The 12,152-nt window shown below is 39.4% G+C and overlaps 1 protein-coding gene across 1 annotated transcript; it reads right to left on the reverse strand.

The window, feature by feature from the left end:
- Window positions 1–256: 256 nt before the first annotated feature.
- Window positions 257–9,274, reverse strand: LOC101163183 (delta-type opioid receptor). The gene is made up of 3 exons (XM_004074299.4): window positions 8,752–9,274; window positions 3,128–3,483; window positions 257–1,949 (listed from the first exon to the last, which is right to left on the reverse strand). The coding sequence occupies exons 1-3, from the start codon at window positions 8,985–8,987 to the stop codon at window positions 1,420–1,422; spliced, it is 1,122 nt and encodes a 373-aa protein (XP_004074347.1). The 5' UTR covers window positions 8,988–9,274; the 3' UTR covers window positions 257–1,419.
- Window positions 9,275–12,152: the final 2,878 nt, after the last annotated feature.

Consider the following 12,152-nt stretch of genomic DNA (forward strand, 5'->3'; position numbering starts at 1 on the left):
GGAGGGATTTAACCACCTTCACTGGCAACTTTCTGTGTTGAGTAGTGGCTTCCTCTCCGATGTCTGAGATTTGCACCTTATCCCTAAGAAATCACGTGTTCTGCTTGTGTTTCTGATTTTATCTCAGATCAGAAGTGAGGATGAGAACGAACACCTCATCAACGTTGACTAGCATATCCTCTGCAAACAGTAGAAACAGGGTTTTGTGGTTCCCAGGTTTGTGGTTCCCAAAGTCCACTTATTCTTTCTTCCAAAATGATTGGAATGAATTCCACAACCACTTTATTTTAGTTTGCAAAAACTAACACAGACATCTAATCAACATTTTCAAACTAACAAAACTTTCTTATAACAAACCAGAGCAGATATATGCTACAGTCATTTACAAAATATGCACAAGCGCCTTATCCAGCAGAAATACCCATTCACTGCTGCACATTAAAAATGCAATTATCAGATTTTAGTCCTCAGTCACTGCAAACAAAGTCTATAAATAAGAAAAAAAAATTCTGTTTCTAATTAGCTAAGCATCTTCTGTCATTTATACATTTGAAATAATTACCTAATAAATAGACATCAAAACATGAAACATCATAGGTGGAACAAAAAAGGTACAAGCACAAACCATTGTTGAAATGCAATAAGCTTGAAATTATTTACAAAAGAACATTTTTCATTCATCTGCTTTGATTTTTGCGACGATGTGCCATACCTCCTCCTGACTACAAAGCTAAACCTGGCATGATGACTGACTTTTTTTGCCCATTAAATCCAGCAGAGACCCCGAGTATGAAAGTTGCCTAAAAGTTATGACTTTTCCACACAGGTTTCCACTCTTCAGACATTCCTGAGGGCAAGAAAAGATCCCCATAAAAACTGAGCATGACTTAAATGGGTCCCTGCCTTTCTGTCAAACCCAGCTGAGTTGGGATTTGAAGTTCTGAACTACTGTCAGGTACAATAGGCATCAGGTTTTAAATGACTGTTTCAGTGCTCATGAGTGCACCCACTTTTTTCTGAAGTCCAAAGATGAGCAGTTGTTGGCATCCCGGTGTGCGGCCCCACGAGATCTGGCTCCTCTTGAAGATCCCCTACACATTTGTCCATTTCTACAGGAATAACATTTGTCTTTGATAACACAAATGAATGCACTGACCTAATCTTGCCTTTAGATCCATACTGCCACAACCTGTATGTGACATCACACCTCCTGCTGCAGACAAAAACAGCTCATTTTTGACAGCAAAACCAAAGGCTCTGGCTTTTTTAACTCTCGCACATCAGGCCAAAAACTCTAAGTCATCTTCTGAGATTTTTCTATCGCTAAAACTCTGTTGTAGAGATCAGCGTCACCTCTGATTGCAAATCTTGATGGATCCTCCTCTGGTGAGAACTGTTGGGGATCCGGTCCATGCCTAGTCATGCTGGCTTTCTTCCTACCTCTGCAGGAGCACAGACGGACACCGGCTCCCTGGTAGTGTTCCGGCCACTGGTCATGCTGTTCTGTTCCACACGGGTCCGACACGGAAGGCAGAAATCCCTAAAACATCTCTTAAAATTTTCATCCAAAAAGGCGTAGAGGACAGGGTTCAGGCTGCTGTTGGTGTAGCCTAAGGCGATGCACAGGTGCCAGCTGGCAACCACAAAGGGATTCCTGGTGTCAACCTCCACCATGGTCCTTACAATTATAAAAATGTGGATGGGGGTCCAGCAGACGATGAAAGCTGCCACCACCACCAGGACCATTCGAGTGATTCGACGCATGTTGCGATCTTTTTCCTTTGAGCCCGAGAGCAAGCGGACGCTTCTTAGGCGCAGGATCATCAGGCCATAGCAGACGGTAATGACCATTACAGGAACCACGAAAGCAAAGATGAACACGCAGATCTTGATGACAGTGTCCCAGTACCAGTCTGGATCAGGAAAGCTCAGCATGCAAGTAGTTTTATCTGAAAGAGAAGAAGAATCCAATTAGATCAAGGAAGTATAAGCCATCTTTTCAGGTGACAATGGTCAATTCAGTTTGACTCTGCGCTTTTCCTTTACTGCTCTTAATGTTTAATCTTGAAAAAGGTACCAAAAGATAAACGTGTACTTTGTTTAGCATCACTCCTGCTGGTTTTCAGAAATCTTGCCTTATCTGCTTCTGATTTCCTGGATCGGGTGTGTTTAGCCAATAAGGAGCTACAATAGAAAGTTGGTTGGAAAACATGTTGGACATCGAAACCTGGATTCTGACAACCCTGCTTTTTAGCCATCGTCATTGTGGAAGAAACCACAGACCTCAGAACCCTTAAGTTGACTGGTTGGCAAAAAGATAAGACCTTTAATTTTGGTTGGCATAGGATTATAATGTAAAGGCACTTTATAAGGCTGGCAAACTCATTTTTATGAGGGTGTTCAAATGTCACACCTTTGACCAGCTTGGTTTACACAGATGGGTTTCACTCTGCAGAAAGAGACAAAACAAACTAGCCACCACAAAACATCACACAATCACAACAGAGGCTCAGTTCTGACCAAGATGAACCCCAAAAAGACTTTTTTCTGATCTTGTGCTAATTTAAATTGTAATTATCACTCAGTATATACAATGCCTTTAAAGTTTTTTTTTCATCCCTTGGGTCCCATTGATAGTCTGTTAGCATCCTCATTAATGTTAAACTGCGCGACAGGGACTCACTGAATAGAATTTTTTTTTTTTTTTGCTTCACCAGATTTCAGGTGATCTTTACGCTTTCCACTGAAAGCAGACTATTCATTGAAGAAAAGAAATCCAACCACTGTGTAATGAATGTGTCCTCAATTAAACATTCATAAAGCATAGCACTAAGGGGGCTTTCAGAAGAGAATAGTCCAGCAGACATGCTTTGTATAGTGGATACTGAAAACCAAACAGGCCAGGAGGAAAATTGCCCTAAAGCAGGGTTTGCTGGTAAAACAGAACAGTCTTTTGAATATTGGCCAAAAAACAAAACTAATCCAAATCCGAAATATGTCTGCTCTGTAGCATTTTTGATTCAATTACTGACAAGTTCTGGACAGTCATTCATTCTAAACTTGGACAATGGATATTAACTGAATGCAGATACTTTGCCTAACGTCTTAATACATAAGCAAATCTTACTGGTATCTGTCACTTTGGTCACAGCCATGATCATAATAGGCACACCAATTGCAGAAGATAAGATCCAGATCAGAATGTTGATCATCTTAGCCTTGGCAGGTGTTCGAAATCCCAGCGCCTTGACTGGGTGGCACACGGCGATGTAGCGATCCACGCTCATCATGGTCAGGGTGAAGATACTGGTGAACATATTGTAGTAGTCGATGCCGATAACAACTTTGCACAAAAATTCTCCAAAGGGCCAGGTGTTCATCAGGTATTTGGCACTTTGAAAAGGCAGTGTGCTGGTGGCCAGGGCGTCAGCCAGAGCCAAGTTGAAGATGTAAATGTTTGTAGCAGTCTTCATCTTGGTGTACCTAAGTATCATAAATAAAAAAGCAACAGGTGAGTAAAGATGTTAGCTGACTGTCACTTAAAATAATTCTTTAAAATCCATTTATTCAAGAAACAACTTTTCTGGTCAGTTAATTGAACAAATGTGTGACATTTAAAATAAACTTTGAAAATCTGGTCAATTTTTAAATTCTTCAAAAATGTACAGACAATAAAATGGCAATTTGTAACAGAGAATTGAAAGATTTCTATAGAAAAGGTGAAGAGAAGTCAAAATAAGACAAACTTGTACGTTAAAAAGAGGAACACATGCTTAATGACATCTCTAAAAAATAGTTCCATGTCAGAATAGTTTAGTAAACAACAATAACATAATCAAAACAACTGAACAATGGGACTTCTCGAAAGCAGATAATTTTGCTATATATTTTAAGAGAGATTTTTCTTTTATTTTTTGTTATGATCCTAATATTTGATAAAATACTATAAAATGCTTGACAAAAATGTCAGTTTTCAAAAGACTTTTGAAAAAAGTGATTGCTGAACTTCACTCCAAACCCTTGTAAGTGTTCAAAGTTTTAACTTGCCGATTAATGAACATAAATATAACACAAACGGATTTCAGACATGTTTTATGATTGGTGAATACCCACAATTGTAAATCTTATTTGGAGAAGTAAATGTCTGTTCTGACTGAAGCCGAAGGGAGGGGGGGTTCCTGGTTTGCTGGTACGGTTCTGGTTCAGTTGTGGTCTTTGCTGTGAATGAGTCTGCTGAGATGTGTGAGTGACCTGTAGCAGCACACATTCTCTCCTGATAAGCAGCCAACAACAAGGTCCTCTGTCCTTCCCACAGTCAACGAAACCCGCCGTCAAGAAAGAGTGGAGCATCTTTACTTTGATAAAAAATCTTTGTTCTGATAAAACAAACACACTTTGATGCTGTAAATTATGTAAAACCTTAACATCCCGAATTTTTGATAGCCATGGAGAATCTTTTCAGGCACCGCTACAGACTGTTTTAATGTGGCAAAGTATATTATAAAAGTACAACTGTATGATCCTACATCAAGGTACCTCTGTGTTCTTCCTGATCTCTACTTTTCTCTCATAACAATTTTTCCAGAATTTTATAGTCTCTTTCTTGTTGAAGCTAAGAGTTTCTAACAAACCCTTCCTTGTCAATCACATCACAAAGCCTTTAGCGTTTGCTTTAATGCTATAAAAAAAATCGTTATTTCCTCACAAAGGGCTTGAACTTTAGTTTGGTAAGTTTCAAAGGAGGAAACTTAACAGAAATACTTATTTCCATCTTCAATATATATATATATATATCAATATAATCCACACACACAATATTCGTTACCAGTGCATAATATTAAGTAACAGCAATCTTAATACTTTCTACACAAAAACAATTCCAATGACAACTTCCTATCAGACAAGCATACACATTTTGCTCCTTTATAGTGTGGGCAGTGAGGATCTGACAGCTGAAGCTGTACAAAAAGAAACTGAATTGAAGCACCATTGTTTTGTTCAAACCAAATCCTCTGCAGCCTCTCAAAAAGAGAACATAAAACATTTGTTTAATTTAAATTAATGTAATTCATTGGATAATGTTATTTTTATGGAAATACCAAATTTCTGATTTTTAAATGGTAAATGTCTACATTTACAGCATTTTTTTTTACTTCTTGAAGGTCAAAAGTTTATAAAACTTTTTTATTAATAATTGAGAATCAATTGTCTTATTATTGATTTTTTTCATACAGAGAAGTGATATCAATGTATTCAGTGTTACCTTAATTTGGTGCTAGTTTAGGATGAACCAAAACCTAGTTCAGAATTAGTTTGACTGAAATCTGACAATATGTGCATATTTTTAGTACAATAAAAATACAACTGTACTCCACAAATGGGCAACCCAAAAACATTGCCTTCATAAGCACAGAGAAAACAGAAACACAGCATGTAATTAGACTATTTAGAAAATGCAAACTCATTGGAAGAAAATAATGTCAGTTTCACTTTTTTTTTTTCTATAAAAGCCTATGTGCTTTAGTCAGACCCTTTTCAGTGCCAAAGAATCTTCATTTGCATTTAGATCGGTTCTGGTTCTTCCTTTCTCTGAAGAGTCATGGCGGACGGTAAATCAGCCTGGACTCTGCGGTGTTTCCATGGCTGGGGTCCATCTGTGCTCACATGTTAGAGCTGCCGGATCGGGGGAAAAGTCGAGCAGTGCGTCACTGTGGCCTTTTTGACTCCACCAGGGAACAGAAAAAAAAAACAGTGTAACTGACATCTCACGGTAGGAAGCATGTTCCTTCTGGCAACGAGATATGATATTTTTAGATGGACTTCCACTCCTGTTTCTCATGAAGAATCAATATTTCACAAGCTTTTCAGCTGCATTTGTCCTTTTTCTTATGGCAAATCATTTCAAACAGCCTAAAAATGAAATGAATATGATCCACCTCTCAATCCCCTTCAGACTGAAGTGGCAAAAGTTTGAAGCTACTTGACAGTAAGAAGCACCAACAGGACGTTGTTTGTTTTCTAACAGAAGCTGCAGAAGGAGAGTAGAGACTTGTTGTATCCCGAGTGCCTCGAGTGGAGCATGTGAGAGTCGGCCTCTTCATCCACAATCACACCGAGTCTCTCAGAAAGACTCTCAGCAACCGAAAGCCCCATCCCCATGAGGTTCCTCAGTGGAAGCACCTCCAACAAGGATCCAGGTGAAGAAGTCATGAGGTTTTGCATTATTTATTTTCAGCCTGAGGTAACCAAAATACACATGGATTATTTATTTTAATTATTTTTGTCGAAACCCTATAAATCTATGCATCTGGGATTTTGAATTCATTTGCAGCCATTTGATTTGACATTTGTAGCCATTTTTCCGAGGTTTTATCTGTAATTTTTGCAATTCTTTCTACATTTTCGGTGCCTCTTTCATTCAGAACTTGCTTAAGCATTGAAGCTCCTCTAAAACTATTAGTTTAGCACAAATAAAAGTCTGTGAAATGGCTTATTTATGGACTCATTCACAGTCTGTGTTTCTCCGGTCATTTATATCTTGGAAACAGCGGCGAAGCACAAACAGGAAGAACGTTGTGTCATATTTCTGAGCTTTTGTTTTTTTAACAGTTTGGGGCATTAAAGGATTTAATTTGATTTCCCTTTTCTTTTCTAACACAAAATCAAATAGCCAAATAAACAAAAAGTGATTAAAGCGCTCTAAAAAGGAGAACACACAAGAAAAATACTATTCATTCCCACCCCCAATCCTACTACATTTTATGCATACATTTAAAAGAATTATTTACATAAACACAAAACAATTAAAGAAAAACTGTAAAAAAGCTTCAAGGTACCAAAACAATCCCACAAAGATTGTCCACACATTGTCCTATTTGGCTTCTCATTTTCTAATTTATGCTTTTCCAAAATATTTCTTTGTATTTTTTTTTTTATCTTGCGAAACAATTTACTCATTTTGATTCTTTCCTCTACAATATTCCAGAATCTCACCACACAGATAGAAATGAAGACTTTTTTGTGTTGTCCTTAAAGGTTGTTTGATGTCATTTTTCTTTCTTAGTAAATATTCTACTTTTCTTTCCCCAAACAGTTCTTGTATGTTCTGTGCAAGTAGTTACAGTAAGTATTTTAAGCATGGGAACCAAGATGGGTTTTTGCTTTTTAATAAACACAGTGGTCCTATTATTATTATTATTCAAGGGTAAACACCAATGCTTTATAGCTCAATTAACAATTTTGTAAAAAATAAAAAATAAAGTAAAAAAAAGCTTCCCCATCATTGCAGTACGGAGCCCCTAAAGGGACATTGAAGAAAACAAAATTGAAGTAAAAAAATAAAATAAAAAAACAAACTCGTGCTCACCGTGCAGAAACTGGAGCCATTTGGTATATGTATTAATGGCTGTAGTAACTGGTGAACACCACTTGGTTATTTTAACTTAACACATTTTTTTAAAGGGTTAAAATGAAACTACTATAACCCAAAAATGTAGTATTCCCTCAAAAGTAACACAAAAATATATCCCAACAGAAAAACACAAGAATAATAGGATTTTTATGCACTTTTCTGCTGGTTCTGCCATGCACTGTGTTTCAGATATAGCATTACTTTTTTTGACGTCATTTCTCCCAAACCTTACTTTGGCAAAAACATTTAGGCGAGTAAAGGTAACAAAAATTTTAGAAAAGAAAAAAAAATGCAGAGTTTTAGGAGGACTGTAAAAAAAATCACGTCATCCTCACCATGATTTCAGGCATAAGAAATAAAACAATCATGAACGCTTCGAACACAATCTTCTAATAGAAGATGTCGTGAGCTGCTGTTCGAGTGATGCAGGTGCTTAATTTAATTATCCATCCTGCTGGAAGCTTTTATCAGCATTTCCTGTTTGAAGGAGATAATACAAGCAGCTTGTAGAAAATTTGATCAGCTTTTATCAGGCTAATATTTCTGACTCATCAGAGACGTAATGACGGTTTAAAGTCACCCTGACTTCAGGATCCATCTCAGCTTCCCTGTTGACATCCGTCTGCTCTCTGTAACGCAGAAGAATCATTTCACTTGAGCTGCTCAAACCAACTCAAAGCATCCATCCCTGCTGTCTTTATCCCCCCTAACAGTTTCCTTTTAAACCCTGAAAAATCCATCTTTCCTGGAAAAACAATTAAAATAGCTTTTTTATGGCTGTAAGCAGCAGTATACTTCACCTTCTGCCTCTGCTTTCCCTTTCTTCATGTCAGAGTAAGCAGCATCCGTTTCAGCATCACTAATCTTTTCTACCATTTTCCAGCAACAGCAGTCAACGCTCAGATAATCGAGAGACAAATAAAATGAAGATGTACAAGTACATGAACAAGAACTTCTAATTTTTCTTTTTCCACATCTCTCCATAAAACCACTGAGAGGGAACATAATCCACAAAGCACAAGACACTCTGCAAACTCCACATAAGCTGCAAAAGCTTCTCATATCACAAGAAAAATATAAACGATAGAGATTCTTTCCAAAGGTTTTGCAAATTAAAGGAGTGGTTTGAGATGAAACGGAGACAGGAAAAAAAGTAATCATAAATGAAAAAAAAAATGAAGGAGAAAAACCAATCTGTACCCAGCTTTGATGATTAGGGAGCAAATTATTGAAATGATGTATTTTCTTTTGCAGTTTTGAATGGGATTTTTCTCTTTTATCACACATTATTTTTGGCTCAAGCTTCACTTTTATTGTCCTCAAGCGGTTCCGTTTCCTACCTGACCACCCCGTACATGACCAGCACGTTTCCCAGCAGTCCCACGACGCAGATAAGGGAGTAGAGCGCAGTGATGGACACGGCTATGATCATTCCCGCCGCGCCACGCACCGGCTGCCGCTGCTCGGTCAGGTTCTGCAACCCGCCGCCCTCGTCCGGGAGCGTCACGTTGAAGGGGATGACGGAGTACAGGTCGGACAGCGAGAGCTGAGCTCCGGGGACCGTGAAAGCCTCCATGGTGCCAAAATGACGCGCGCGCAATGGAGCCTCGGAGCGGAACGGGCCTGCGTCAAGAAAGTTTCATGCAACTAAAAGCAGCTTCGGAGTTGGTCAAAGGAGGAAGTTTAAAGCGTAAATAGGCTGGGAAGATCCAAGCGGAACCAGCGTGGCCCCTGCACTGTGCGGCTCTGCGTGCTCCCGCAGCTCACGCTGATTTTAAGGTCTCCGCTCCGCGCGTGCCGCGACGTCATTGATTGGGGAGGGAGTCAGGAGGACGAGGAGAAGAGTGAATCTCCAACATTTTCAGTCTAATCTCATCCTGTTTTAAGGAGCAATGGATTGGGAGTCAAGGGCAGGAGTGCGTCAGGGGGCTGGCTCAGTGTAGCGGGCACACCCCAACCTGCTACAGCAGTTTACGCACAGACCACCAGGAATGACAATGATTTAATGTGAACAATAGTGCGGACACATCATTAATTAAGCACTAACTCTACTTGATTTTTGGCACTTAAATGAAAAAGAATTGACAGACTTCTAAACTGTAAAGCTTTTTAAACAAATAGTTTTGGGGGAAAACCCGCTGATAAAGCACAGTTAATACAATATATTATGTTAGTATCTATAAAAAAAATGTGTAAGTATACCTAAAAGTGTATCTTTAAACATTTACAAAAGAAAAAAGCAATGAAAATCCACTTTCAACAAATATTAACTTCATTTTGTCACACAGAAACCCTGTTCTAGTCTAAAACAGAAAAGAAGCATAAGGTTGCCTGAAATAAAATAAAAAAAATCTGTCATTCCTTATTTAAACTAGAAACATTTTGACCAACTGAACCATTTAATGCTGAGAAAAATAATTCAATCAATGAATAATTGTTGTTGTTTCCCTTTCGGCTTTTCCCATCAGGGGTCGCCACAGCGAACGAGTTGCATGGTAAACTTGGCAATGTTTTACACTGGATGCCCTTCCTGACGCAACCTTCTCAAAGCAACTGGGCTTGGGACCGGCACAGAAGTAGAGAAGGGAACAGGGAGCAGCCCGGAGTCGAACCCTGGTTTCACAGATGGAAGGCGCCGCAAACCAGCACAAGCTAAACCGGCTCCCGATTTCATCAATAAATAATATTAAATGTAAATTGATCTGAAACATTAACACAGCAGGACCAATATATTTAACGTTTTTAGTCTGAAAAAAATGGGTAAAAAATCATTGTGCTGATTTTATTTTCTAAATGATGGATTGGTTATTTATGATCTCAATAAGTACAGCTGTTTTCCTGCATTACCTGCTGTCTTTCTGTCTGTCTGACACCAACGAAATCACAGGCAGACAAAGAATACATTTATGGAAAACAAAGACGTCATCAAAATGTCTACAGTAGTTAATAAATAATGACATTATTAGCATGAGCTGAGTCATTTAAGGCTATGTTCACACCACAGGCTGAAATGACCCGATTCCGATGTTTTTTTTTCTCCCCTATGCAACCTACATCTGATCTTTTCATGACAGTCTGAACTACACAGATTCGATCTTTTCAAATGTGACCTGGGCCAATTGGGCATGTGGTCTTGAATCCGATACGATACAAAACTTTGAATTGAGCATTAAGCCCTGCAGTGTGAACGTAGCCTAAAGGCACGTGATGATCCAGGTGTTGGGCAATCAAGGCAGAACTCCGCATGCACCGTTCCACCTCGCAGTCTGAGCCCACCACCCCTCCCCTTTCCTTCTCACACAAGCGAGCTACGTGTGACAGGAGTCAGGAGCAGCTGCAGGGATGGCAATTCACAGGTTTCAGGCTGTTGCAAACACTGTAACATAACAGATAATAGTAAACCAATAGTGGGGAAGATTTTTTCCAAGCACTGAGCTGCTGTCAGCACCACTCCCCGATAAATTTGCGACACGGGCAATTGCCCGTATTATCTGTGCATAAAACCGCGACTACTGCGCGTCCCCTCTGCGATGCCAGGGGGGACGTGCCCCACTATTTGAGAAGCACTGTGCTAATCTGAGCATTAACAATAAATGTCTATCAAACTTCAAATCTTAAGTTTGAAAAATTCGCAAAAAAATGCAATTGTGAATACATTTTGACAAAAAGTGTCATCATCGAGTAAGATCAATAACATCGTAAGCTACCCTAGATATTCTCCACTACTACAAAGCTACTTAAAACACTGCATCTACACTCACCCACTCCTTGGTTGGACCCCATTTTGCCTTCAGAACTGCCTTGATCCCTGGTGGCAAAGATTCAACAAGATATTGGAAACATTCTTCAGAGAGTTTGGTCCATATTGACATGATAGCATCGTGCATTTGGCTGCACATCCATGATGTGTATCTCCTGTTCCACCGCATCCAAAAGAGGCTCTATTGGGTTGAGATCTGGTGACTGTGGAGGCCATTTGAGTCCAGTGAACTCATTGTCATGTTCAAGAAACCAGTCTGAGTTGATTCCAGCTTCATGACATGGTGCTTTATCCTGCTTGAAGTAGCCATAAAAAGAAAGTCATAAAGAGGGTGGGCATGGTCAGCAACAATACTCAGTGTGGCATTGGAATAATGTTCAGTTAGTACTAAGGGGCCCAAAGTGTGCTAAGGAAATATCCCCCTCACAATTACACCACCATCAACACCAGCCTGAACTGTTGATCCCAGGCTGGATGGATCCATGCTTTTGTGTTGTTGACGCCAAATTCTGATTCTATATCTGAATGTTGCAGCAGAAATTGAGATTTATCAGACCAGTCAACAGTTTTCCAATCTTCTTTTGTCTAATATTGGTGAGTCTGTTTACTGTAGCCTCAGTTTCCTGTTCTTAGCTGACAGGAGTGGCACCCGCTGTGGTCTTTTGCTGCTGTAGTCCATCTGCCTCAAGGTTGGATGTGTTGTGCGTTCAGACATTCTCTTCTGCAGACCTAGGTTGTTACCAGCGGTTATTGAGGTTCCTGTTGCCTTTCTGTCAGCTGGAACCAGTCTGGCCATTCTTCTGACCTCATGCATCAACAAGGCATTTCCATCCACAGGACTGTCCCTCACTGGATATTTTATCTTTGTCCATATGAAGTCAGTTTATACCAGTGGGGCTCAAAGCCCTTTATTACTATTCCCAATTTGTGATTTTTGGATATTTTAGAATGGATGTCCAGCCGCGGGAAATGTATCTGTTC

Source organism: Oryzias latipes, chromosome 11 (genome assembly GCF_002234675.1).
Source record: "Oryzias latipes chromosome 11, ASM223467v1".
Lineage (NCBI taxonomy): Eukaryota > Metazoa > Chordata > Actinopteri > Beloniformes > Adrianichthyidae > Oryzias > Oryzias latipes.